The sequence below is a fragment of the Arabidopsis thaliana genome, chromosome 5 (assembly GCF_000001735.4).
Source record: "Arabidopsis thaliana chromosome 5, partial sequence".
In the NCBI taxonomy this organism is placed as follows: domain Eukaryota; kingdom Viridiplantae; phylum Streptophyta; class Magnoliopsida; order Brassicales; family Brassicaceae; genus Arabidopsis; species Arabidopsis thaliana.
The window spans coordinates 20,713,456-20,739,407 of record NC_003076.8 but is presented as its reverse complement, the minus strand read 5'-3'; the positions used below and the strand labels follow the sequence as shown (position 1 = coordinate 20,739,407).

General features: G+C 36.1%; 6 protein-coding genes across 9 annotated transcripts; 1 reads left to right on the top strand and 5 right to left on the bottom strand.

The window, feature by feature from the left end:
* Positions 1 to 49: 49 nt before the first annotated feature.
* On the bottom strand, positions 50 to 3,181 carry AT5G50970 (transducin family protein / WD-40 repeat family protein). Its single transcript, NM_124476.3, has 8 exons — positions 2,858 to 3,181; positions 2,440 to 2,752; positions 2,197 to 2,353; positions 2,060 to 2,104; positions 1,263 to 1,428; positions 770 to 1,134; positions 507 to 689; positions 50 to 411 (listed from the first exon to the last, which is right to left on the bottom strand). Exons 1-8 carry the CDS (start codon positions 3,029 to 3,031, stop codon positions 276 to 278), a joined length of 1,539 nt encoding a protein of 512 aa, NP_199910.2. The 5' UTR covers positions 3,032 to 3,181; the 3' UTR covers positions 50 to 275.
* Positions 3,182 to 3,269: 88 nt separating this feature from the next.
* Positions 3,270 to 5,272, bottom strand: NBP35 (nucleotide binding protein 35). Its single transcript, NM_124475.5, has 3 exons — positions 5,105 to 5,272; positions 4,901 to 5,002; positions 3,270 to 4,497 (listed from the first exon to the last, which is right to left on the bottom strand). The coding sequence occupies exons 1-3, from the start codon at positions 5,139 to 5,141 to the stop codon at positions 3,584 to 3,586; spliced, it is 1,053 nt and encodes a 350-aa protein (NP_568748.1). The 5' UTR covers positions 5,142 to 5,272; the 3' UTR covers positions 3,270 to 3,583.
* Positions 5,273 to 5,466: 194 nt separating this feature from the next.
* Positions 5,467 to 9,977, bottom strand: FUM2 (FUMARASE 2). Of its 4 annotated transcripts, NM_124474.4 has the most exons (17): positions 9,558 to 9,977; positions 9,356 to 9,473; positions 9,128 to 9,277; positions 8,389 to 8,499; positions 8,137 to 8,220; positions 7,771 to 7,869; positions 7,622 to 7,672; positions 7,485 to 7,534; positions 7,332 to 7,413; positions 7,098 to 7,192; positions 6,887 to 6,953; positions 6,724 to 6,774; positions 6,527 to 6,622; positions 6,340 to 6,438; positions 6,214 to 6,243; positions 6,052 to 6,117; positions 5,467 to 5,858 (listed from the first exon to the last, which is right to left on the bottom strand). In NM_124474.4, the coding sequence occupies exons 1-17, from the start codon at positions 9,719 to 9,721 to the stop codon at positions 5,772 to 5,774; spliced, it is 1,500 nt and encodes a 499-aa protein (NP_199908.1). In that variant the 5' UTR covers positions 9,722 to 9,977; the 3' UTR covers positions 5,467 to 5,771. The 4 variants fall into 4 exon arrangements, with proteins under 4 accessions (NP_199908.1, NP_001318775.1, NP_851166.1 ...); NM_180835.3 differs by having other exon boundaries at positions 5,838 to 6,117; positions 9,558 to 9,796; NM_001344914.1 differs by lacking the exons at positions 9,128 to 9,277; positions 9,356 to 9,473; positions 9,558 to 9,977 and adding an exon at positions 8,594 to 8,843 and having other exon boundaries at positions 5,482 to 5,858.
* A 2,951-nt stretch (positions 9,978 to 12,928) lies between these two features.
* On the bottom strand, positions 12,929 to 14,830 carry AT5G50940 (RNA-binding KH domain-containing protein). The gene is made up of 7 exons (NM_180833.2): positions 14,689 to 14,830; positions 14,499 to 14,578; positions 14,231 to 14,344; positions 13,936 to 14,111; positions 13,515 to 13,686; positions 13,273 to 13,455; positions 12,929 to 13,162 (listed from the first exon to the last, which is right to left on the bottom strand). Exons 1-7 carry the CDS (start codon positions 14,741 to 14,743, stop codon positions 13,127 to 13,129), a joined length of 816 nt encoding a protein of 271 aa, NP_851164.2. The 5' UTR covers positions 14,744 to 14,830; the 3' UTR covers positions 12,929 to 13,126.
* Positions 14,831 to 14,926: 96 nt separating this feature from the next.
* AT5G50930 (Histone superfamily protein) lies at positions 14,927 to 17,339 on the bottom strand (the record flags this gene model as incomplete). Its single annotated transcript, NM_124472.4, has 6 exons — positions 14,927 to 15,248; positions 15,332 to 15,412; positions 16,084 to 16,155; positions 16,568 to 16,873; positions 17,010 to 17,062; positions 17,281 to 17,339. The coding sequence occupies 6 exons, from the start codon at positions 17,337 to 17,339 to the stop codon at positions 15,091 to 15,093; spliced, it is 729 nt and encodes a 242-aa protein (NP_199906.1). The 3' UTR covers positions 14,927 to 15,090.
* A 1,387-nt stretch (positions 17,340 to 18,726) lies between these two features.
* CLPC1 (CLPC homologue 1) lies at positions 18,727 to 23,955 on the top strand. Its single transcript, NM_124471.4, has 10 exons — positions 18,727 to 19,185; positions 19,602 to 20,181; positions 20,438 to 20,553; positions 20,656 to 20,775; positions 20,865 to 21,050; positions 21,553 to 21,768; positions 21,866 to 22,083; positions 22,169 to 22,244; positions 22,326 to 22,415; positions 22,505 to 23,955. Exons 2-10 carry the CDS (start codon positions 19,608 to 19,610, stop codon positions 23,696 to 23,698), a joined length of 2,790 nt encoding a protein of 929 aa, NP_568746.1. The 5' UTR covers positions 18,727 to 19,185; positions 19,602 to 19,607; the 3' UTR covers positions 23,699 to 23,955.
* Positions 23,956 to 25,952: the final 1,997 nt, after the last annotated feature.

Below are 25,952 nucleotides of genomic sequence, written 5' to 3'. Positions count from 1 at the left end.
AGAGTAAAAGACAGAACTTTGAGATTTTCCTCTGTTTTTTTTTCCGGCCAAAAGGTTGAGTTTTTTTTTATAATAATCTTAGGTGTTTGTTCTTTCTTTCTGCAGTAATGTTAATTAACGAATCCTTTATAAAAATTGAGAGTTTAATACATGGGAATGATGTTTATACCTAAAACTAAGAATTGGTATGATGGCTGATAAATATTCGCCACCTGAACCTGTATCCTCAGATAATAAGAAATGAGGAACAAAGACATGTGAGAGCTTCAAAAGTTTCATGAGATCTTGTGCAGACCAATGTTGAGATCAGAAGATATGGAGATGAGAAGTGGTTGAGAGTAATGCCATTCCGCTTTAAACACTCGTTTCTGATGCGCTTTTATTGATTGTGTCGGCTTACGAGCATTGTACCTACCCACAAGTGAAACAACAATACAATCACAATCCAATTTTCACTTCTTACATAGTGTGTAAACAGAGAGCCATTGATGCTGTGAAAGAGTTACCTGATGTCAAAAACATGGATCACCGGATCAACTGAGCCAGAGGTGATGTATAAACCATCAGGAGACCAAGACTGGTTTATTAGAGCTGATTGTGATTCACTGCTGTCTTGCTTCCACCCAAACGAATGGAGTTCGGTTTTTCTTAACCTGATATCAAACAGTCGAAGCTGTTTCTCGGGTTCCCTGACATTACAATGTCGGGATTCTTCTTTAGTAAATCCGCAAGCAAAGAATGGAAACCATATTTGATAAGTTCTTCTTACCCGGATTGAACCATGAAAAGATTGAAGTCACAAGGATTAGCGAGGACGCTCATGCATTTATAGTCTATTTGATGCTTGTAGTCTGCTCTACCAACTTGAACATCAAATCCGTATATTCTCTTGTCTGCTCCTACTGATAAAATAACATTCTTGTTTTTCATCCCATCCACTCCCATTACAGCAGCTGAATGTAGATTTCTGTGTAAAGGTTTCGACTTCCATTTGTTTTCTTCATCATCACTCTCGTTCCATAGTACAACAGCGTGATCACTTCCCCCTGTGACAAAGCATGTATTTTCCCAAGGCATGAACTTTATGTTGTTGATAATCCCTTTTACGTGAGGTTTATTTTCCAGGAAAGTAACCTTCACCAACACAAACAAAAAGTACCTAGTTTGAGATACTTTCCAAAAGCAAAAAACTAGTGTGTTGTGTTGTCTTTGTCTTTGTTCTCAGAAACTTCATGTACTAAATGTGGTGCAGTAACATTTACCTCGCGTGTCTTGTTCAGATTTAGGATCGATATCTGAGAATCCCCATCGTCTGCAGTGTACACAGAGAAAAGAGTGTTCCCAGATGGGTGCCACGCCATATCTTCTGCCCATCTTCTTTGTTTTCGAGATAAACAGTCGGTAGTACTAAGCAATGATGCAACCAATCTGAAATTAAATAGACCACACAAAAATATAAGAAATCACAACAAATGGAAAGACACAATAAATATCTATGAGCTAATTTGGCTCTAAGAGGTTTATAATGTTTCTTCCTTATTGTGATAGGACCATTGAATTTGAATCCCTGTCTTGATTTAGCTAGATATCTAAAAAGTGTTCCATGTGTTCTGGTTATTAAATATACTCGTACTTTTAACAAGCTTCTTCCGTTTGTTTAATCCTTGTTTGGTGTAGTAATATTATAGACAACAAAAAGAATAATACTATACCATAAACAAAAACAAACTGAGCAAAGATACTAAGTCATTAGTGTTTCCTCTTTCAATTCTGTTAAACCAAAGGACTGGGTTTGAGTTACATACGTCAATGTAAATGATTCTTTCCAAATTTGAGGCCCTAAACCAAAGAATCTAAAACAAGTAACCTAAAGTCATCATTTTTATCAAACACCGTCAGCTTCCTAGTACTTAATATCATCTCCAATAAGAGACTAGTCCAAACTAACATCAACAGAAGAAGTCTGTTTATAACAAACTTGCTATGAAAACAAACAAGCAGGTACATCTATAAACAATCCACAGAGACAAGAGAATAACTATAATGGGAAAAAACTCACCTTCCAGGCTGCAGTTGCCATAAACTAACCATGCCATCCAAAGAACTAATGATACATGAAAAACACAAAGACAGATATTAGATTCCATTACCCATTTTAAACCCAACAACAGACTAAAGAGTCTTGTAGTCCAGTACCTTGTTGCAAACAACTGCTCATTTACAGGACACAATATCAAGCTTCTTAATTTCCTCTTATGCTGACTAGAGATTTGGTTACTAGTATGACACTTGATTGTAGTTGGTGAAGAGTTTCTCGCTATCAACCGAATCAACTCTTTATGCTCTTTTTGCTCTGCAGTAACAATACACAACAAAACAACTCAAAACTAATAAGATTCTCGAATACATACAAGAAAACTAATGCTCAAAATTGGTTACCAAATTTCCTCTTGATCCCTCTATCTTTAACATTAGGACTATCACGAGATGTTTCAGATTTTTGCTTCACAACAACAGTCTTAGCCTTGGAGACACTACTACCACAACTACTTCTAGGATGATCAGAGCTATCAGAGGGCCTTAGAGTCTTGCTAGGTGATGGAGATGCATAGTCTTCACTCACATTCACATTTCTCAAAGTCTTCAATGGTTTATGATCTTTCTTTGCACCACTGATAGATGGAACTGCAACTCCACGAAGTTGAGCTAGCTTAGCTTTTGAATTCTGCAAACTTCTCTCTGCTTCAATAAGCTGAAAAAAACCCACCAATCATTCAAATCATTGCACTTTGAATAAATCAAGAAAAGCAAAATAGAAACAGAGAAAAATCAAAACTTTGAAGAGAGAGAGAGAGACCTTGGTTTGGTAATTAGATATGTGATTGTTGAGACGCTCAATTTCATTAGAACGGTGCTCTACTAAAGCAACAAGAACTTCTTCTTGCTCTTCTCTGCAAGAGACATTAGCTTCTTCTTCTTCATCTTCTTCTTTGAGTTTGGGTTTCTTAGGATTCGTACAAAGCTCGCTCATTTCTAATTCCAACACTTGTGGGTGGATTGGTTCTTTTGCCAACGACAAAATGGGATCTGATCGTCTCTTTTATTTCGACAAAAATTGTGCTATTTTTTTTTGTTTTTGTTACAGAGACTCTCTCACGTGGGAGATACAAGCTCCCATTGGTAGCAATTGACTTGAAAAAGAATGAAAACAAGAAAAAGAGATGAAAATAAAGTAAATGAAGTAGCCTATGTTTAGAGTGGACTAATTCTCTTAATTAATACTTGATACATCTTTATGTTCTCGGATATTAAGAATATATATAAACCTGGTTTAGTCTTGTATCGGTTATTCCGGTTTAACATCAGTTTGATTCATCTAAATTGAAAAGACATTATGGTTCAATCTCATTATAAAAATCTTATTCGACATGTGAAACAATGCCTATAACTTACACAAACAGCCTATAACTTAACCACAAACCCGAGAAACGAAAGAGAAAGCTCTCCTTTATGTGAAAATTCATCGTCTGTTCACTGATCTGACCAAAGTGTTACATAAGTTTCTTCTTCTTCTTCTTATTCTTCACTCGGTCATCACTGTTGAAGGAACGACTTTCTGTATGATGCTTTTAAGCGCAGGTGCGCTTATTAAACACTTGTTATCCTCAAAGCATGACTTACCTTGTTCAGCTGCTTTGCAAAGTTGTGGATCCATAGGAACTTTCCCAAGAAACGGTACTCCCATTTCCCGACACATTCTTTCTGCACCGCCTCCGCTGCTGTCAAACACTTCGCTACAAGCCACGATGTCGAGAAGCTCTGGTGCGTTTTTTCTTAAGCAAGCGATTACGTCTTCAGTCACGTTAATGGAGGAGCCGGTCTCTGTCGCCAGCTTCATGAACTTGACATCCTTCAACGGTTGAGATAAACCACTCATGTTCTCTACTACTCCTAGCACCGGGACTCCAACTTTCTTGCAAAAGCTCACTTCTTTTCTGACATCAATCAAGGAGACTTCCTGCGGTGTCGTGACAATGATGGCACCGTCGATCCCCGTGGGTAGAAGGTACTGGACGATGGAGATGTGTTCATCTGAGGTTCCTGGTGGGGCATCAACAACAAGGTAATCAATCTCTCCCCAGTAGACGTCTTTTAAGAACTGCTTGATGAGACCATTCTTGCGTGGCCCTCTCCAGATCACAGCTTCATCAGAGTTAGGGAGCATGAAACCTATGGACATGACACCAAGGTTGTCTTCCACATAAACCGGAGACCATCCAAGGTTACTCTGGTGAATCTCTTGCCCTTCAAGTCCTAACATTTTTGGGATGCTTGGACCGCATATATCAATGTCCATCAGACCTACTTGATGATCCATGCCCGCAAGGGCAAACGAGAGCTGAGCTGAGAAAGTACTCTTACCAACTCCACCTTTGCCAGACAAAACCAGAATCTTGTGCTTAACAGTGCTCATCCTCTCTGCTATGGCAACCAAATCTACATAAAACAGAGAACGTCAGCATAACTTCAACTAGTAACCAAGTGAGTCTGCGACTCAAACACATCTGGCGCTTAAATCAGACATTAGCATTAAAAAAAACCAATCTTTTAATTATCACATGGTGTTACTCTCAACAGAACAATATGGAGCAAGTAAAAGGAAGACTCCAGATAGAGCTATTTCTAGAGTTTCAAATAACAAAATGGCACAGAAGCAATCGAACATGTATGATGTAAATAGAAGATACAAAGCTCATCTAACCCATTGATACAAAACCCATCTTCAAAACTAGAAATTGCAACAACAACAAAACCAAGTTTTAAATTGTAATCCTAAGTATGAATCGAAAGCAGAGACATTCAAAAACCTAGCCACAAAGTAATTAAAGTGAAATCGAACCTGGGTCAGGTCCTTTAGGAGCAGTAGCACAAGCTTCCTGATTAGGGCAGCCAGCACAAGAATCTGATTTTCCAGCAGATTCTGATTGAGGACCTGGGCAATCTATTAACAAGCAACCAAAGAACAAAACCCAATTAGGTTAAACCAAGAAAGAAGAGCGATTGAAGCTACAAGAAAACTGAAAAAAGGATTGATTTTGCTTACGCTCGTTAGCGTCCTCTGGAATGTCTCCGTTCTCCATATCGTCGACTTGAGACTTCTCGAAGGGAATTTTTCGTTTATATGTGAAACTCTCTGCTTATGGCGGCGAATATGCGATGGTTGAGAAGACGACGGCGCGTATATAATCGATTTGGTCGGTATAATTTATCTGTATAAAGCCCATTAAGATTACTGGACCTTCATGGGCCTTATCGACCAATTCATGTCGTGATGATATTGTTTGTCTATTCTCATATTTTGATAAAATGTCGCAAAAGTCTCATATAAATCAAAGTCTATCATTTAATCCCAATCTGTTTTTGATATATAAGTGCTTTATTGGTGGACATAAATATAAATAATAGAAAACATGTTATACATGACTTAAGTATTTGACATGTACTTAGAATATTTGACATTTTATAACAAAAACACCAATATGTGACATTTTCACACACATTTATTTTTTATTAAACTTAAGTATATATGACAAACTTTATGATAAATTACTTAGAATACTATAATCACATGACTCTAAAACAAATCCAAAATTTTGAACACAAGCATACATGCATGCAGCAATTTATTACAAAAGAATAAACACAACTTGATGCAAAAGCCCCCAAACATCCACTTTGTATTTGAAGCTTTTGGCTCCATTATAAAGTACTTAATCAGATGGACCAATCATCTTCTCGGGAACAACAAGAGTATCAAACTCTTCCGAAGTAAGAACACCTAACTTCATAGCTGCGTGCTATAGAATAAATTAAAGCAAAGATTTAGGGATCTCAAAGGTATTGTATTATATAATTTTCACTGGAGAAGGTTTAAATCCAAAATAGAACAACAAATATATTGTAACAAACATGAACATGTTTTCTCTTGCTAAAAATGGGTTTAAATTCCGATTTATTTAGTGATGAAAACGTTAATAGTTTATTGTTTACCTTTAATGTGCATCCTTCTTTGTGAGCTCTTTTGGCTACTGCTGCAGCATTGTCATAGCCAATTTTCTGGTAAAGGAGGAATTAGCATTGAGGTAAATTCATTTGTAATCATAATGAGAATATGGATGACTTGACAAAGAAGTTTAATATTTAGAGACTTACAGGATTCAATGATGTCACAAGCATAAGAGACTAGAGAGAAATACATAAAACAAAGACTTAGTTCCTATATATAAATCATTTCCACACATGAATAATTTTAAGGCCAATCAACGAGAAGAAGCCTACCTCGTGCAATAGCTTTGAGATCCTTTCTCTGTTGGCCTCAATGCCTCTAACACAGTTTTTCTCAAATGAAGCTGAAGCATCTGCTATTAGTCTAATGGACTAGTAAAGACATGAGATCAAATAGTTAAGATTAAATTTTAATAGAGTATAAATGACAAAAAAATCACAAGTAAAGAGATTAATGTACATGTAAGAGAGCGCTTGCGATAACCGGCTTGAATACATTCAATTCAAAATGACCATTCGACCCACCAATTGTCACGGCTACATGGTTTCCCATAACCTACAATTTTGTTTGATGCAACCAAAAGAGTCATGAACAAGACTACCTTAGCAATTTAAATTCATATGTTAGTAAAATATGTATTGGTGAATGGAACTTACTTGAGCACAAACCATAGTCAAGGCCTCACACTGTGTAGGATTTACCTTTCCCTGAGAGATAGATTAAAATTCAATTGAATCAAAATCTATGAAAAATAAAAGGTATAGGCAGAGCCGCAGAGGGAAAGGACATAAGAACCATAGGAAAAAATTGCATTCATACAGGCATAATACTGCTTCCTGGTTCATTCTCAGGCAGAGAAAGTTCACCAAGACCACATCTTGGACCACTATATAAAGTATATATAAAGACATGTTAAAATATCATAAGAATACATCTTGGACCACTATATAAAGTATATATAAAGACATGTTAAATTATCATAAGAACATGTACATCTTGAAGAAAGATTAAAAAATATTAGATAACGTACCTTCCAAGAAAACGTATATCATTGGCAATCTTCATCAATGATGTGGCGATTGTGTTAAGAGATCCACTTGTTTCAACACAAGCATCGTGTGCAGCCTACAAAGGCGTAATAACTCAACAACTTATTTCATATACATCAACCATTCAGAAGCATCTTGTTTGATTTAGAACCCAGTGGAAGACGCTAAGACTAAATTTGGACATTGATGATGATGAAAGTTATTTAGAGGCTAACCAGAGCTTCAAACTTGTTTTCTGCGGTGACGAATGGCAAGTTTGTTTCTTCAGCTACTGCAGCAGCGATCTTTACATCAAACCTATGCATATAGTACTAGTGTTACCAGTAGGATGAAATCGGAATGGATATAAAACTAGAAACGAGATATACCCTTTCTTAGTGTTTAATCCGGTCCCAACAGCAGTTCCACCTTGTGCAAGCTAGACAAACATTTCTAACAAGTCAGAGCTCAATGAAACTTTGAGAATAATATGAAATCAGATCCTCAAGAGATATCATTTCCAAACCTGATAGATGCGGGGTAGAGTACATGCGACTCTATTAAGTCCATACTCAACCTACAATCATGAAATCCAAAAATTTATAAGTTATTTCTTAATGACATGTAATTTTCACTTTTGTTATATAAGGATAGAAAACAGAACAAATAATTTACTTGAGTAGCATAGCCACCAAATTCTTGTCCTAATGTCAAAGGTGTAGCATCTTGAGTATGAGTTCTTCCGATTTTCACTATATCTTTAAACTCGAAGGACTGTCCAAAACCGAATAAGATGAGATAAATTTAAAATGTTAAGACTGCAGAGAAAATAGAGTATATGAATTTTGGATTAAATAACAAAATGACGTCAAAGGTCAGAAGATGTTCCTTAAATGTAAAATTGCAACATTTACAAAGCAACTCCCAAATATAAATAGTACCACATTGAACTGAGGTCAAGAGTGTTCCCTGACACCATTTAGGTCAGAGCAAGTATCATCTTAAAATATTGCAATTTAGTGACTACATCAAATGAGTCACCTTAGATTCCAAAGAGCTATGCAAATTTTTCAAACTAGGGATTAGCCTCGAAGTAATCTCGGTTGCAGCTGCAATGTGCATGACCTATACAAAACCAAAATTATACGACCGTCAAGTAGTACTTGACAGAGCAGTGAGCATACATATAGGAAATAAAAGCAATCGGTTACACGAACACCGTAAGCAATTGAATGAACGTTAAGCATGCAAAATTATTGGTAATGACTAATGAGAATGCAAACTAAAGCTTACAGTTGGAAAAGTGTCATTAGAAGATTGTGATCTGTTCACATGGTCATTTGGGTGCACAATTTTTTCACCACGTTTGTGACCAAGAATCTCAGCTGCTCTATTGGCAATGACCTGTAAAAAGCACAAAATGATCTGTTTAATTACCTCGGACGTCTGGTGGTTAAGTATCTAAAAAATCATTTTTGACATTGTAATTAGTCTTAACTCTTAAGCCAAAATGCCTTGATTGTGTTGTTTGATCCCTACTACCATCATATGATGCCCCACCAATATGCAATATTATTTCGTTATATTAACACACACAAAAAAAACATTATTTCATTACTGTATATTTTTGCTCGTTTTTAATTAACTAGAAGTTCCAGGCCAAACCCATAGTCTTTTTTACCGAAAACTAGATCAAAGTTATGGGTCTTAAAATCAAATAAAATAGTTTTAGAAAAGGAAAATTAAATACTTAATTAATTTTTAATGGTCATTTTTTTTTTATTCAGTCTCTTTTGTATAGATCTCTTTTAACATTCAAAGCAATAAAATTAAAACAGTAGCACGGTTAAAAAAATGAAGTTATGAAACCTTTTTTTCTATGTTTCTAATAATAGATGCATCGTTTTTCAGATAACCAAGATATGTATTAGGACGATGAAATATTGTTCCTCCGATTGAAATATTTTGGGATCCACCACTGGTAGCACTTGTGTAGGATTGTACAAAATGTATCTCCATGCATATAAGGTACCTCATTAGCATTCATATTACTCTGCGTCCCACTACCAGTTTGCCATACAACAAGAGGGAAATGATCATTGAGCTTTCCTTCTGCTACTTCTTGTGCAGCTTCCATTATGGCTTCCCCAATCATTGGATCAAGACCATACTCCATGTTAACCTAAAACATCATCGTAAAATCACGAACCTAAAAAAAAAAAAAAAGGATAATTTACATAAGAGACTTTACTGCAAAAACCTTGGCAGCACATTTCTTCAAGACACCAAAAGCTCGGACGATTGGTTCGGGCATTCGCTCGCGGTCACCACCAATCTCGAAGTTCTGAAGCGATCTCTGCGTCTGTGCTCCCCATAATCTGACACAGAACAACAAATAAAAATGTGAGAATATTTTCCCTCGAGATCAGAACGATATATATCGTAAAGATCTGATTCCGAACTTATCGGAAGGAACTTGGATCGGGCCAAAGGTGTCTCTCTCTTCCCTAAACGGCGTCGAATAAGATCTACGTTCTTGTTGTTCATCTTCTTGCTTGAGGGTTACGTCTGCAACTTCGGATACGTTTTTCTTCTCTCCTTCAAACTGCATTGTCAAAGCGGCCATGGCTACAACTGCTAGATAGCAACTTCGGGCCTATTAAACGTGTAAGTTTTTCTCATAATCATCATCCATTTTATTGACATTTTCGGAGTTCTAAAATGTCTTTGTCTAATGGTGGAGCACGAGGCTAGTGATGAAACTGAAGAGACAAGTTTCATTTTTTTTTTTTTAAGTAATAAAATTATTCTTCGAGATTTAAATATCAACCAATCAGAATTAACCACTTCAACTTATTATTCAAACTCTTATCTACACGTATGAATGTGTAGAGCCACCTGAGAAGAAGTGTGGGTCTATAAAAATCTATAAAAGCTTGTTTGCATGTGATTTATTGTTGTGGAACTGATTGTACTCTCTTAATTGTCTGCCCCCAATATCTTGCAATCACAATCAGATAGCTGTTTATATTATTATTTTTTCATTCAATCATTTTGTGTGAACTGATTGAAATGTCTTACTACTTGTTCTAAAAACATTTCTATAATATTTACGTATTGCATCTATAGGAACAAGAAAGAAAATATAGGCCTAGCTAATATAAATATCACTACAAAAACAATCATGGCAATTCTATATAGATGTATGTAAAACCCATGCAGAGATACTTTCAGATATAACAGAACTTTAGTGCACCCCAACTCCAAAGTTTACTAGTATAATTTTTTAAGCAACATTACAACGTTAAACTTATCAAAAAAAAAAAAAAAAACCCTCAACACAAGTCTTTTTTTGATCAAAAAAGAACGAAAAACTTTAACACAAGTATACACAAACCCAAAAACACCTTTGTTGGTTGGAAACAACTTCTTGTAACAACTACAGTTCTAAAGTCTACTCAGTCTCTCTACAAAACCTCACAAGTCATTTCCACTTATGGTGTTTCCTTAATTATATTTTCTTATGATGGTTCTTTAATTTTTTTTTAAAATGTGTCTTTAGTTTTCTTATGAAACAGATTAATTAAATATATGCCCTCAATATCCCAATACGCGGGGTAATTTGCTTTTTATATATATAAAAACGTAATTTCAACACCTTAAACAGTAACTATTGCCACCACGTAAATCTTCTAACACTAATCTTTCTTGACCTAAGGAGAGTTTCTTTGAATCTTCAAACACTAATCTCTCTTGGGAGCAGTTAAGAGACTGTCCAGCTCAACTTTGGTTATCCAAGCTCACAGGACTGTCTCTATCATGCTATTGCAACTGCTCCAAAGATTCGTAATTTGAAGTCCTTTCAAAATTCATATTGACAGGAAATCGTTCCAAGGCGGAAGATTCATTACCTGGAGACCATCATTAAACACATTCGGTAGTTGTTTCTATACCTCTGCAATAACTAGGACAAGATTCATTTTGAGTAAATTCTTCTTCCACATAACATTAGATATTAACCAACCATAATAGGCCACGTCAATGTTATCATTTAAAACCTTATCCACACGTGCATAAACAAAATGCTTGCCAACCAATGAATTTGATGCTACTTGCCACCTTAAAGAAGATGGGTTACGTAACCCTTTGTCCCTTTCAGAATCTATAAAATTTTACACGTGATTTATTGTTGTGAAACTGATTGTATCTCTTTTGCCTTCCGTGTCCTGCCATCATAATGATCATAATCATATAGCTGTATGAACTATTTATCTTCCATTCAATAGTTTTCCTTTATTCCAATTATTAAAATAAATAAAAAGATTGATACATCGCAAATTTGTGAAGCCTTTGTAACGACTTGTAATTTTCAAGTCTATTCAATATTTAATTGTCTAACATTTTCAGGTGTATTCAGTCCATTTACTTTGTCTTCCCTTATCCTAAACGATCACGTACCCTCTGTTTTGTACATTTGTCAGATTCTACTTGACAACCTAGGAAATTAAGACCCAACTCAGATTTCCTTAGGTTTTTTTCTTTTCTTGTTAACTAGGAGAGGGCCCGGCCGAGGCAGTGTTCCTCCCATGGCTCGGTATTATAGCCTTTGCTAATACTTTATGATATGACGTAATGTGCATCCCTAGCTCTCACCAAGGTTTCAACTACGAGAACAACATGATAAACCACTAGCCAAAAGCATCCGGTGGTGACTTCTCTCAGTTGTTTCTTTCTAACCAATCCTAGATTGTAAACTATATTAAAGAATGAAAATATGTTGTAAGTTTTTTCATGATTAGAATTGAAGTGACAAAAGTCTACTAATTAAAAACCTTCTCTCTTATTAGTTCATCCATATGTAATGCAAAGTATTGCCCAAATCAGATTATAATATTTTTTGAAAACTTTTTAAAAAAGGCTCTTTCTACTATAAGGGTATTAGGATAGACCTCACATGACTATCGGGACCTCAATTATTATAGCGTGAAATATAGCATGCTTCAAGTCTTTAATTTTTATTTTTCTTTCTGAAAGCAATTTAAAAAGTCACATTACATGCTTAACAATTTCATGAACCGTCAGAAGGCCAACGTCTACACCAACATGAACATAAAGTAAAAAGCCGATACGAAGACGTGACAATTTTAATTTGAGAAATATTCACAAACGTTAACAGGATAACATTACAATTCATAGGAAAAGAAAACCTATTTTTTATGAAATATTTACTAAAATATAAAGCATAAGCTATCATCGTAAGCGGCTAAGCGATGATAGTACAAATCAAAGGGCAACAACACATGCATGTGCGTAACCCGAAACACAGTAATGCTGTTTCAAAAGAGCGAATAATTATGTTTTCGTCTTAGCATGCACAAATACAACGTCGACCACAATTAGCAAAACCATAGTTATTTCACTACACAATAATTCAAATAGAAAAACAAATATAGATGACAGATAGACACATGTAACTATACTTCTATAGAGCCATGTTATGATGTATATTTTCTTTCTCCTTTCTCAGTGTACTAGACATCTTTTTGGAATCTTTATCCTTAGATAAGACCACTTCCAACGGTGATTTTTTAAAGAGCTCCATATGTGTGACGTCCTTGTGAAAAGATCCATAATAAACTAAAAATGCTAATATTGTTAAGAGATTTTGGAGTGGGAAAAGACTCATATGGCGTTATCTAATTGACCTGTGAACTGATTGTCTACATATGTCAAATTAGCAAACTGATTGTCTAACATTGATAAAATCCTACATATGGCTTGTTTAATTACCGAAAGTAATCTCCGGAATGCCTATTAAAAGTATGAGAGGTTTAATATAAATTTGATCAAACTTGCAAATAAAAAATTCAATACATTTTTTTAACCAGAAAATAAAAAAATTCAATACATTTCAACACATGAAAAACTTCATATCCTTGGAGAGGTTGCAGCTATCACACGTGGGATGTTCAGACTGGGCATGGGGACTTACTTAGTAAGAGCTCCACAATCTTTCTGAGAAGATGATTTCTTACTTTCCTCTTCCATGGGTTTCATCATGATTCTCCTGAAATTATTGTAACCAAATTTCTTTCAGACCAAAAATTAAAAAAAAAAATAACAGAATAGTTGAGAGTAGTAAAAATGAAGAAGAAATTGAGCTAATTAATAACCAACCTCTGCTAAAACAGACTCGATAAGCTGCTGAGTAAACTCTATCTGTAAAACAGTTCCAGTTAATTCCACTGGTCTTTGTGCAGACTTCAAATCAACCTCTGAATCCTTCAAAATACGGATTTGAGCACAAAGGTTGTGCTGAAGAAACCGTAAAGTCGCCGCAGCACCAACCAGTAGATCCACCTGCATAGTAAATTTCAGTAGCTGATACTGAAACAAGAGTCAAAAATGTAAAACCAGACCTTTGGACATGAGACATGAATTGTGCGAGTGGTCTCAGCCTTGTGGTAATTTCTACCATCCACATGGCTACTTCCATCCCCAATTTCCTTGAGTTGATCAGTTTTCATTTTTCCAGCTTCAATGTCGTCAGGACCATAACCATAATCTTCAGGAGGAGAGCTCAAGATAGGGCTGTGGTGAGTAGAGGTAGGGGAGTATTGAGGAGAGACAAGGCTGTGATCAGGAGAGACAGGGCTGAAACTAGGAGAAGTAGGGCTGTAACTAGGAGAGGTAGGACTTTAAGCAGGAGAGTTATGGCGGTAACCAGAAAAAGTAGGGATGTAACTAGGAGAGGTAGGCCTGTAAGGAGAGTTAGGGCTGTAAGGAGGAGAGGTATGGCTGTGACTAGGAGAGGTAGGGCTGTAACTAGGAGAGTTAGACCTGTAACTATGAGAGTCAGGGCTGTCACTAGAAGAGTTAGGCCTGTAACTAGGAGAGGTAGGGCTGTAACTAGGAGAGGTAGGGCTGTAAGTTGGAGATTTAAGGATGTAATCTGAGAGATCGGATCCAGTTCCAAAACGAGAACCACCATAACCATAAGGGTCGTAATGTGCATGCTACAAAAATGAAATTCTAGACAATTTACACAAAGGACATAGAAATGTACCAAAAACAAGATAGACTTCAAATGCAATGCAAGGGATCACAACTCTGTATCCTGTAAAAGGATCATTACCTTATCATTCTTAACTTCATAATCAGGAGAGTCAAGGAAGTGAAGCAATCGAGAAACTAAGAAACTCGGCGCACCGCTTTCACTTTCACAAGGATCGTAGTGTGGACTTTTATTCTACATTAACAATGAAAAATTACATTGAGAGACATTCACACAAAAGGACATAGAAAGACACCAACCAAAAACAAGACAAAGACTTTAATTCCGATCACATCTCTGTATCCTGTAAAGGATCGATGGTTTTAGACCTTCAATAAAACAGATTTACCTTAGCATTCTCAACTTCAATATTATCTTTCTCTTCTCGAATCCCTACAGCACCAATCTCGTTCTGAGATTTTCCTTTACCTACAACATAAAACACTCAGAATTTCTTTGATACATTACCCTTAGAACAAATCGAGATCCCTCTTACATAATCTTCAATGTGTAATAAACAAAAGGATCCAGATATATACCTAAACCATCCTCCAGCTTCTGTTTCTTCGTCGGAGAAGAGTCAGATTGTGACATTGTTATCTAACCCGGCTATCAGACCTAGCTTACAATATCTTTGCTTATACGTGGTATATAACACAGAAAACAAATCACAAATCCCTAAGAGATATATGTTAACCTACAGAGAATATAGAGATAGATTCTCGATATTTTATATACGCAACTTCAAGATAATGAGATATATACGCATATTTTTTAATTTTCTGATTGGATATAGTCATTTAAACGTTAAAGTAAGTAGGTTAATGCAAAAGTCTTCTATATAAAATTTTCCACAAAAATTTAATAACAGCTTCTCCATCAAAGTTAATGTTTATATATATATATAGAGGAGTGCGTGTATTTACACTCTGCTTGAAGAGTTACAGATCGGTCGTGATGCGAACGGCATTGCTACTACTGGCTTTGTCTTCTTTCTTGGCTGATCCTTTCTTGCGTTTCCTCTCAGATTGTGGCTCCTTTGCCTTTAGCTCATTGCATAGTGACCTCAAAGATGCTGCTAAGTTATCGTTTCTATGCGCTGAAAATTGCAAAATAACAGATATGAAATTCAGAACTAAGAAAACACTAACATGAACGTGTAAGAGAGAAACAGTTTAATACCGGAGAGAACAACATCGTCCATGTTCACAACTTTGCGTCCAGCATGATGAGCGAATAGTTCAAGATCCTTTGCAACGTTTTCTGTTACTCATAACAAATAAGCATAATTTCAGACAAAGGTATTCTGGAGACGAAAACACTAAAAATAAGGTTTAGATTTTGGTTGAGTCAACTCCACTATGAATTGAAGCTTCTACAAACAGTTTACCATACAAACATCAACCAAAATAATCCTACTCAACATGAGCACACACCATGCTCAAGAAAATTTCATCCTCTACACCAGATACGTAAAGAACATTCGTTTCGATCCTGCGTCTTTAAATTGCTATATCTGTGTTTCTTTAAGCTAAGTACCACATAAAGGCCTAAGAATAGATACTCTTCTTCACTACTGATAATTTTTTTATCAAAAACCAAAAAACATTCTTCCAATGCATTGACTAATCTGTATTACCCTGAAGCTAGATTAAGATTCAAAGGGACTGAAAAGTTTTACTGAATTGATTTAGAACTTATAAAACTAACACTGCACATTTCATTAATGTAAAATTAACTAGACCAGGATTCTTCTAACCAAAAGATTACTTCCAAAGCATATTGACAAATCTGTATTCCCCTAAAGCCTAGGTTAAACATCCAAGTAAATAGTAGCAATAAATAAGGTTCTTTTAACTATAATAAGGTTCTTCAAACCATAAGATGAAGGAGTTGCAGAATTAGTATTTCAATGCATAGAAAACTGATCTCACCTGCATATTTGAAGGCTAAATCTGCCACACATGCCACAACAGGTCCACCTATTTCCATTCCATTTTTCTTCGCTGCTCAATAAAAAACTCAAATCAATCAAAATCCAACTCTTCTCCATCTATTACTTAATTCCAGGAAGAATCTAAATTTCAACACTGTAGAACTAACACTTCAAGCAGCTTCGTTACTATGTTGATTCATCAGTTCTAGAAATTGAAAATCCCCAAATCTAATTCGAGCTCCAAGAATCTCAATGAAAACATTTAAGCTAATTTCATCGTTCACCAGAAGAAACTAATCGGAAGCCAAATACGAAGGACAATTGAATCAACGATTCAATATCCTTAATCAAATCAACACAAATTCCAAAATCAAATCGAAATACAGACGAAGCTTCATCGAATGTATTCATAAACCCGTTGATTATACCAGAAATTTTGAGAATCGATTGAAATGGGAAGAGAGGGAGGGAGAGAGTCTAACCCTCGGCTTCGGCGATAGAGATCGCGGAGAGTCTGAATCGGTCTCTAATGAGATCGTCCATAGAATATTCTTCAACGATTTGGTCTACCTGGAGATCGCTTATGTCTTCTCCTCCGACGTCCATGGCGAAGCAATAGCTAGGTTTCTTCGCCTGTGTGATTGTTGGGCTATCCGATAATAAAGGGAGAAATATACGCGGGAAAACAAAGTGTAAAACGCAGCGTTTTAAGTATCCCCTCCATGTCCAAAACGCAGCGTTTATATGGAGAATGATATACATTATTAGCATTTTGCTAAGTTGGAGAACTAAAATAAATATGCATCTCCACCCACAAGTATTCTTAAGCTATGGTTGAGTAATGTAACAATGAAACAAAAATTCAGTGGAAGAGATAAATATAACATTTAGAGGTCAGCGGCACGGACTTCACTATAGCCATACCTACTTTTTGCTTGTTACCGATGTTAGGTCCAGCTTCCTCGATCATCATACACCTGTGGCTTTATCGATTACCATCCTCGTTGCCGGCAACAACATCTATGTTTTGCTGATGATTTTTTTGTGTTAACAAAGTCAATGGCAAGATCCTTATCAAAACTTTTCAAGATTCTAGCTATGTTTGAGATAGACAAGGAGGATGCATAAAAGAAAGCTAATTGCATAGTTATACCTTTGATTTAAGGAAACATAGCACTCTCTATTACGCGCCTACCAGGCTAGCAATTTAAATAAATATTTAGCGTTTCGTTTGGCGTAAGAAATGTTAAACATGTTTATGAAGTTCTATATATCAACATGGAAAGTCGTTTTGATTCTTGATTAAATATGTTCCTTATCAGTTATCCATAACAGTACAAGCTTTTTGCTATATGATTTTCAATTCTCAAAGAGGTGTTTAGGAAAAACTAAAAGTTTTTCTAATGCTGTCTTCTGGTCCAATAACCACTATAAATCTAAAGTATCTTGTTGGTAAGCCATGATAAAAGGTTGATCTTGGACTACGTAGGTGTAGCCGTGTAGGTTCGTCGACAATTTCATTACCTATCAATTTAATTTATTTCTATTAACAAAAAACGAAAAAATCATATAGTTTATATCAAAACTTTTATACTAAGACATCACTATTACTTCAAATAATATGTATGTATAGGGTGGGAAATATGGGATAGATGCAATATGGATAGACATCACTACACAACTTCAATATAGTTTCTTTCTTTCTTTATTATGAAAAGTACATGTCTTAATGCGACAAGATATTTCTAGCCTCATTTTCTATATAGTTTTGTTTATAGATTATATTCATCAAAAAAGATTTTGTTAGCTTTTGTTTAGGTTTGTCATCCTCTGTTTCTCAAGTTTAGGACTGTTGTCTCACAAAATTTTCTGACTTGTTGTCTTTGTTTCTTTGAGATTCCGGATTTCGTTAACCGGAATATGCAGACATTGTTTTCGGTTTTTTCCCACCTTTGCACTATACTTTTGCAGTTTAAAAGGATTTTACAAAGGCGGTTTATCAAACTGGACATGCGATTTTAAGCCAAGATTTGTATTCATGCAACTAATCAACAAAGGATAAGAAGAAAAAAGTTAGGAATTTTGTTTTAGCAATACAATCATTCACACATGATATTGACACATCATTGCTCTCTAGGATTAAAAGCCCCCTTACAGTCTTCAAAGTCCGTAGCTAAGTTGGAAATTTCTTACTTTTATAACGTTTAAGTGTTTGTATTTTGGTCTATAAACAGAAGATAATTCCCATAAAATAAGAGGTTGAACATAAACCATGTCACACTCTCAAATAAGAGGTGCAAGTAACATAAGTGGCAACGTCTAGACTTAACTAAAAAGATTCGTCCGCCAGAAGTAAAAAGTAATCAAAAATAAAAATTCGAGAAAATGGTCTCGTACACGGAACCTCTAACATCAACGTAATTGACTATTGAGCCCCCGGTCCAGATACATAGCGACTAGCGAGAGAAGAAAATCCTCAGGGTAGAATAGTCATTAACTGCCTAACCAATCATGAAATGTCACGTGTCACGATCTTAGAGCCTCTAAAACGGACGGTGGTGAGGTTGTCAAGATCCTTACCGTAGTTCTTCTTCTTTTGTGGCTATTACAAAATTGGTTTAATTCTCTAAACCGACAAAGAGAGAACCCAAGTTTAAAATTTTAAGTGATTTGAATGATACATATTGTATTTGCTACTTAAATTAAAAAACAATCAAATGGAGAAGTTTAATGATTTTTTCTGATAAACTATTGAATTTACTGTTCGTTTGTGGGTCGGTTGGTCTAAACCGGCCGTTAGATTACGTAAAATTGAGTTGGTAAGTAGGTCGGTTTACCACGTGATATTTTCTTAGCTAGAGTTTGGAAGTATTGCTAGCGTGCACGATGGTGCACCGAACAAGTGTTATAGACCCTTACCGTATAAAGAAAAAAAATAAAGAATCAGACCGGAGATAGATAGAGAGAGAGATAAGGGAGGGTGAAAAAATAAGCACACACCATTATCCATCTGTTTTTTTTTTTCATCTCTCTCTCTCTCTTTTCTTCTTCGATTCGTGTTTTCTCCATTTCATTCTCTGTTACGCTTCAATCGAACTCGGTGAGAGTTTCTTCACTTAATCTCTGTATTCGGATTCTTCGTTGGTTTCTGTTGTTTGTTCTTGTAGCTTATGGCTTCGTATTTGTTCAAAGCTAGGGTTTTATGTTTACTAGTTTGTGTGGTATAGTTCGAATTTGTACGATTTAGTAAGCTCCAGATCGTGAATTTTGATGGAGATGGAGTTTTTTGTAAAAAAGTCAATTCCATTTGCTGATTTATGTTAGTGTTTTGGTTCGATTTCTCTTATCTTCATTATGAGCTGATTTTATAGCTTCCATTGATCTGAGCTAAGTGAAATTCAACTTTCCGAGCTTACTTGTGTAAATCGAATCTGTTTTTATGTGTACAACTGTTTCTTGAAGTTCAGTGATATGGTTTGTTTACTAACTCGTTGTTTTCTTGTTGAATTTATTTAGGAAGTCATGGCTATGGCCACAAGGGTGTTGGCTCAATCGACTCCACCGTCTTTAGCTTGTTACCAGAGGAATGTTCCTTCACGTGGATCTGGAAGATCGAGAAGATCGGTGAAAATGATGTGTAGTCAGTTACAAGTGTCTGGTTTAAGAATGCAAGGGTTTATGGGATTACGTGGTAACAATGCTTTAGACACTCTTGGAAAAAGTCGTCAAGATTTTCATTCGAAGGTGCGACAGGCAATGAATGTGCCCAAGGGGAAAGCTAGCCGGTTTACGGTGAAAGCAATGTTTGAAAGATTTACGGAGAAAGCTATCAAAGTTATTATGCTTGCTCAGGAGGAAGCTAGAAGACTAGGCCACAATTTTGTGGGAACCGAACAAATTCTTCTTGGTCTTATTGGTGAGGGTACTGGAATCGCTGCTAAAGTTTTGAAATCCATGGGGATTAACTTAAAAGATGCACGTGTGGAGGTTGAGAAGATTATTGGAAGGGGAAGTGGCTTTGTTGCTGTTGAGATCCCATTCACTCCTCGTGCCAAGCGTGTTCTTGAACTCTCTCTTGAGGAAGCTCGCCAACTTGGTAACTCCCTTCTCTGTAGCAAGTCTTTTGCTTCTGTATCTGAAATCTCGTTGTTGATTGATTGTGAAGTGTATTATCCACTGTGTTGATTGTGTATAATTAAGTATTGTTATCCTGACTTAGTGCAGTGTGGGGCGTAAAATATTTTATTTACACTTTAATACCTTCCTCAACTTGTTTTTTGTCCAGCTTCCCTGCTTCTTTTTGGCATGAGCTTAGCATATGTACCTATTCTAATCACTTGTGTGAATATCAGGTCACAATTACATTGGATCCGAGCACCTTTTGCTTGGGTTGCTACGTGAAGGTGAAGGAGTTGCAGCTCGAGTCCTTGAGAATTTAGGTGCAGATCCTAGTAATATTCGCACTCAGGTAAAGTAGTCATCTCATGTGGTAAACTGATATTTTCAATTTTTTGTATATTTTTGAATATTTTGTTAAAAATGTCTAAACTTAATTGAATTGGATGGCTAGGTGATACGCATGGTGGGTGAGAACAATGAAGTAACTGCTAATGTTGGGGGAGGAAGCAGCAGCAATAAGATGCCAACTCTTGAAGAGTACGGAACAAACTTGACGAAACTGGCTGAGGAGGTAGTTATTTGTTGACCTGACCATATGAGATTCCCTTGAAGAGATAAGATCAATTGAGACTTAATCATGATCTTTTCTTTTGACCTTAGGGTAAATTGGACCCAGTTGTTGGAAGGCAGCCGCAGATAGAACGTGTGGTGCAAATTCTTGGCAGGAGAACCAAGAACAACCCTTGTCTTATTGGAGAACCTGGTGTTGGTAAGACAGCTATTGCTGAAGGACTTGCACAGCGTATTGCCAGTGGCGATGTCCCTGAAACTATTGAAGGGAAGAAGGTAAGCACAATGCCTCTCTGTTTTTCAGTCGTTTTAACAATTTGCAATTGAATCAATCAATGGTTATAGATATGGGTATGAGTTTCAGTCTTATCTCGTTGACTTCAAATTTTCTATGCACTTCATACTTGTTCATTACATGTAGGCACACATTTCATGAGTCACGGATTCCAATTTACTGGATTAGTTGTAATTATTTCCATGCCAAAAGAGTCAAATCAACATGATAAGACTGCATGTGTTGAGAATGAACGAAGAATTTATGTAGAGAATGTATCCACTGAATAATATGCTGCTCTATGTGCATTCTGGTTTGTGTATATTAACCTTCTGACACTTGTTTTGTGAGACATTATCCATACTGATTTGTTTTTGTAACTATAATAGTATGAACAACGTACTTAACAGTTCAGACTCAGGTCACAACTAATTTCTCATGATTATTCTGGGTAGTGCTACAATGATCTGATGGTTCTTGCCTTTACCTCTTATATACTTTCAGGTTATAACACTCGACATGGGTCTTCTAGTTGCTGGAACAAAATATCGTGGAGAGTTTGAAGAGAGATTGAAAAAGCTTATGGAGGAAATTAGACAGAGCGATGAGATAATCTTATTTATCGACGAAGTGCATACTTTGATTGGGGCTGGAGCAGCAGAAGGTGCAATTGACGCAGCTAACATTTTAAAACCAGCTCTCGCTAGAGGTGAATTGCAGGTAATTGTTCTTTTTGATCCGTTTTACATGACAATGCTCTGCACCTTTGTGTAATTTATTCTCGATAATTTAACTATTTTGTTAATAATCCTGACAGTGCATTGGAGCGACAACATTAGATGAATACCGAAAGCACATTGAGAAAGACCCTGCCTTGGAAAGAAGATTCCAGCCAGTGAAAGTACCTGAACCTACCGTGGATGAAACTATTCAGATCCTTAAGGGTCTGCGAGAGCGATATGAAATTCACCACAAGCTTCGTTACACAGACGAATCTTTAGTAGCAGCTGCACAGTTGTCATACCAGTATATAAGGTGGCTGATCTCTCAGATTACTTGTTAATAGTTTAAGTAAGGGTGTCATAAATGTTACTTACACCTGATTGTCCTTTGATTCCAGTGATCGTTTCCTTCCTGACAAGGCAATTGACTTGATTGATGAAGCTGGTTCTCGGGTTCGACTTCGTCATGCACAGGTGTGGTGGAGTCATATACCAGGTTTATGTCAGTTACCATTTTCATTTTTTGATCATTGTTGAACTTGCTCGTTTATGCAGGTCCCTGAGGAAGCTAGGGAGCTTGAGAAGGAGCTTAGGCAGATAACAAAGGAGAAGAATGAAGCTGTCCGTGGCCAGGACTTTGAGAAGGTACATACGGATTGTATATATTCCTTTCATTTTTTTTTGTCAATTTGGGGGACAATAAGATGTCTTATGAGACGTAACTTTCATTTCAGGCTGGGACACTTCGGGATAGAGAAATTGAACTCAGAGCTGAGGTATCTGCAATCCAAGCGAAAGGCAAGGAGATGAGCAAAGCAGAGAGTGAGACCGGTGAGGAAGGCCCTATGGTCACGGAGTCAGACATCCAACACATTGTGTCTTCATGGACTGGTATTCCTGTTGAGAAAGTATCAACCGATGAGTCTGACCGTCTCCTCAAGATGGAAGAAACCCTCCACAAACGTATCATAGGCCAAGACGAAGCTGTGAAAGCCATAAGCCGAGCCATTCGCCGTGCACGTGTTGGACTCAAGAATCCTAACCGTCCAATCGCTAGTTTCATATTCTCGGGTCCAACCGGTGTTGGGAAATCTGAGCTTGCCAAAGCTTTAGCAGCTTACTACTTCGGTTCCGAAGAAGCCATGATTCGTCTAGATATGAGTGAGTTCATGGAGAGGCACACTGTCTCCAAACTCATCGGTTCACCTCCTGGATATGTCGGATACACCGAAGGAGGTCAGTTAACAGAAGCGGTTAGACGTCGCCCTTACACCGTCGTTCTATTCGATGAGATTGAAAAAGCCCATCCAGATGTTTTCAACATGATGCTTCAAATCCTTGAAGATGGTAGATTAACAGACAGCAAAGGAAGAACAGTTGACTTCAAAAACACACTTCTCATCATGACATCAAACGTCGGAAGCAGCGTGATTGAGAAAGGAGGAAGACGTATCGGATTCGACTTAGACTACGACGAGAAAGACAGCAGTTACAACAGAATCAAGAGCCTTGTAACAGAGGAGCTGAAACAATACTTCAGACCCGAGTTCCTAAACAGGCTAGACGAGATGATTGTGTTCAGACAGCTAACAAAGCTGGAAGTGAAAGAAATTGCTGACATACTGTTGAAGGAAGTGTTCGAGAGGTTGAAGAAGAAAGAGATTGAGCTTCAGGTGACCGAAAGATTCAAAGAGAGAGTAGTAGACGAAGGTTATAACCCGAGCTATGGAGCAAGACCGTTGAGAAGAGCCATCATGAGGCTTTTAGAGGATAGTATGGCAGAGAAGATGCTTGCGAGAGAGATCAAAGAAGGAGACTCGGTGATTGTGGACGTTGACGCTGAAGGTAACGTCACGGTGCTAAATGGTGGAAGTGGCACTCCAACTACTTCCTTGGAGGAGCAGGAAGATTCTCTCCCTGTTGCTTAAATAAAAAAAGCAAAGTGCGTGCGTTTCTCTCTTCTTTTGCTTTGGCCCTTAAATGAATTATGGCAAGAGAAGGTTATGAATTGAGATACATGGGGGCTTTCTTAATATACATTTTCTAAATATATGAAAAATGTAATGTATAGATGACATTGTGTAGCTTCTTTTTCTTCCATGCTTTTTAAGGACTTGTCTTTGGTGCCCATGCAAAGAGGAGTTTTTATGTTGGGGTTCGACGTCAAAAGAGTTTAGGATTTCATAACCCAAAAAATAAACTAAAGTGTAGGATAATACACATGGAATCAATCAAACATAACAAGGTCAAATATATGACGTGAAGAAGTAAGAGAATTGAAGAAAACCAATAAAAGCATATGGAACCGACTAGCTACTACCAAATCCTAAACCAACAAAAGCTCACATGAACTAATTCTTTGAATGTTCTTCATATTGTCCACATTTTTAACCTAATCTACACATCATTAGGTTATCCGTGAATAAACAATAGGAATTTTGAAAAATATGATACTGCTTTTCAAAACTACTATTAAGAGAAAAGCTTTTCAAAAAAATCACTTTATAGTCTGTATATAAGACTTTACAAACCTTGTAAAACCATATAAAAACTTATAATAATCTAATTACATTTTGACGTAATATCTTTGAGTTCCTTTAAATATAATAAGGAACACTGAAATTGATATAACATAGGATTAAGATAAAACGTTTCATGTTGAATTTGGTATTAGTGTAGAAGAAAGCGATGTCACATATTGGAACATAGCTAGTGCCAGTTTGCACAGGTACTATTAAATCTTCGGAGATTTTGCATAGATTCGTAAATTGAATAGATAAAAAACAAAAGGAGAGTCGTACCATCACAAAACTCATCAATTTTTAATTAGAATTTTTTTCTCTTTGTTACTATTTTATTGCATTGTAGGCGATGATATGTGAGTAAAAGGTTATCTCTCGTATCATGCGGATAGAGACTTCTATGAATATCTATTTCGTAGACGTAACCGTACGTTAATTAGTCTATTGCCAGGTTGATTTATTTGTATTCTTCTTAGTAGAGAAAATCAATACTTCACTAAACAAAATGGAAATAATATGGTAGAAGGACATAAAACTGTTTTGATAATAGAGAAGAAAACATATAGAGATGCAACATATTTGAATAACAAATATAATGAGATTAAGCTAAATAAACGAAGTGATTAATAGAGATCTATAACAGTTATGAGATCAACCTAACTTACTTCATATATCTTACAATCGTCACATAATTCACTAGACTTATCGGCCAGAAAACGCCGTAAAATGGAAGTTGTTTCTTTGCATTTGTAAGTAATGTTTTGGGATATAGGATGGTAGAAGAAAACTTTGAGTCAATTTCTTAGAGTGAAGTAATGTACCTAATCTATCTCGTAATTCAAGATTCATTTTCATATCATCCTTTCGTAATTAGTCTCGTGCACTTATTCTTTTCTTTAAATGTGATCTTGAATATTCAAAACACAGTACAAATAATAGATCAGCCGCTAATTAAATGCGTTAGATAAAGAATAAAGGTTTTGTGCAAGTACCCTGATTTGAAAAGAAGCAAAAGAGAGATATTGGTGAAGAAAATATGATGCCAATAAATGTTTATTCCTCATCCGGATGAAACGTGCATAATCTCTATCATCTTCGGGTTATGATAATTAATTACAAGCTCATGCGGACCTTTGACATGTAAATTATGTCCAAAAGAACAATCATAATGTTTTCTTGGTTCCTAATTAGCATGTTTTCTTTCTGCTCTAAACTTGATCTCAAAAAGAAAATCATAATAGAAAGTCCATAGATCGTATTCGTACGTATACAATTGATAATTAATTAATCGTAGATTCGCTTAATGTTTTTGTTAAGTACGTGTCATAATAATAATTTATAAATAGAAGAAAGGAATTATAATAGTCTAAATAATTAAGGACATGGATTGTGATAAATTTTGATGGTCAAGTACTCGTTTTTTCGATTATTACTATAAGAGTACCCGATTATATCAAAACAAAATGGAGATTTATGATTTTTTGTCTTCTATGCATACCCAACGGTATCATGGGATTGGACTTCACACCTTATTCACAATTTTTTTTCTTTTGTCCTTTTCTGAAAAGGAAATTTCCTATGTCGATCCAAAGTGGGAAATGGACAAAAGTTTTTATTTTCTCTAACAAAAATGGACAAAAGTTTGTAGTATTATGGTATC

Excerpts from the sequence above, each read along its gene's own strand:
- NBP35 (NM_124475.5), bottom strand. The coding sequence starts at position 5,141 with ATGGAGAACGGAGACATTCCAGAGGACGCTAACGAGC. Across the intron at positions 5,003-5,104 it reads TCCAGAGGACGCTAACGAGC|ATTGCCCAGGTCCTCAATCA; the intron begins GTAAGCAAAATC and ends GCTTGTTAATAG. Across the intron at positions 4,498-4,900 it reads TCCTAAAGGACCTGACCCAG|ATTTGGTTGCCATAGCAGAG; the intron begins GTTCGATTTCAC and ends TGTTTTATGTAG.
- CLPC1 (NM_124471.4), top strand. The coding sequence starts at position 19,608 with ATGGCTATGGCCACAAGGGTGTTGGCTCAATCGACTCCACCGTCTTTA. Across the intron at positions 21,051-21,552 it reads AAACTATTGAAGGGAAGAAG|GTTATAACACTCGACATGGG; the intron begins GTAAGCACAATG and ends ATATACTTTCAG. Across the intron at positions 22,245-22,325 it reads TTCGACTTCGTCATGCACAG|GTCCCTGAGGAAGCTAGGGA; the intron begins GTGTGGTGGAGT and ends TCGTTTATGCAG.
- AT5G50940 (NM_180833.2), bottom strand. The coding sequence starts at position 14,743 with ATGTCACAATCTGACTCTTCTCCGACGAAGAAACAGAAGCTGGAGGAT. Across the intron at positions 14,112-14,230 it reads ATGAAGTTAAGAATGATAAG|CATGCACATTACGACCCTTA; the intron begins GTAATGATCCTT and ends TCATTTTTGTAG. Across the intron at positions 13,163-13,272 it reads TCGAGTCTGTTTTAGCAGAG|GAGAATCATGATGAAACCCA; the intron begins GTTGGTTATTAA and ends CAATAATTTCAG.
- AT5G50970 (NM_124476.3), bottom strand. The coding sequence starts at position 3,031 with ATGAGCGAGCTTTGTACGAATCCTAAGAAACCCAAACTCAAAGAAGAA. Across the intron at positions 2,105-2,196 it reads GAGCAGTTGTTTGCAACAAG|TTCTTTGGATGGCATGGTTA; the intron begins GTACTGGACTAC and ends ATGTATCATTAG. Across the intron at positions 690-769 it reads CTTTTCATGGTTCAATCCGG|GGAACCCGAGAAACAGCTTC; the intron begins GTAAGAAGAACT and ends TTGTAATGTCAG.
- FUM2 (NM_180835.3), bottom strand. The coding sequence starts at position 9,721 with ATGGCCGCTTTGACAATGCAGTTTGAAGGAGAGAAGAAAAACGTATCC. Across the intron at positions 9,474-9,557 it reads ATCCAAGTTCCTTCCGATAA|ATTATGGGGAGCACAGACGC; the intron begins GTTCGGAATCAG and ends GTTCTGTGTCAG. Across the intron at positions 7,673-7,770 it reads TTGGTGGCTATGCTACTCAA|GTTGAGTATGGACTTAATAG; the intron begins GTAAATTATTTG and ends TCATGATTGTAG.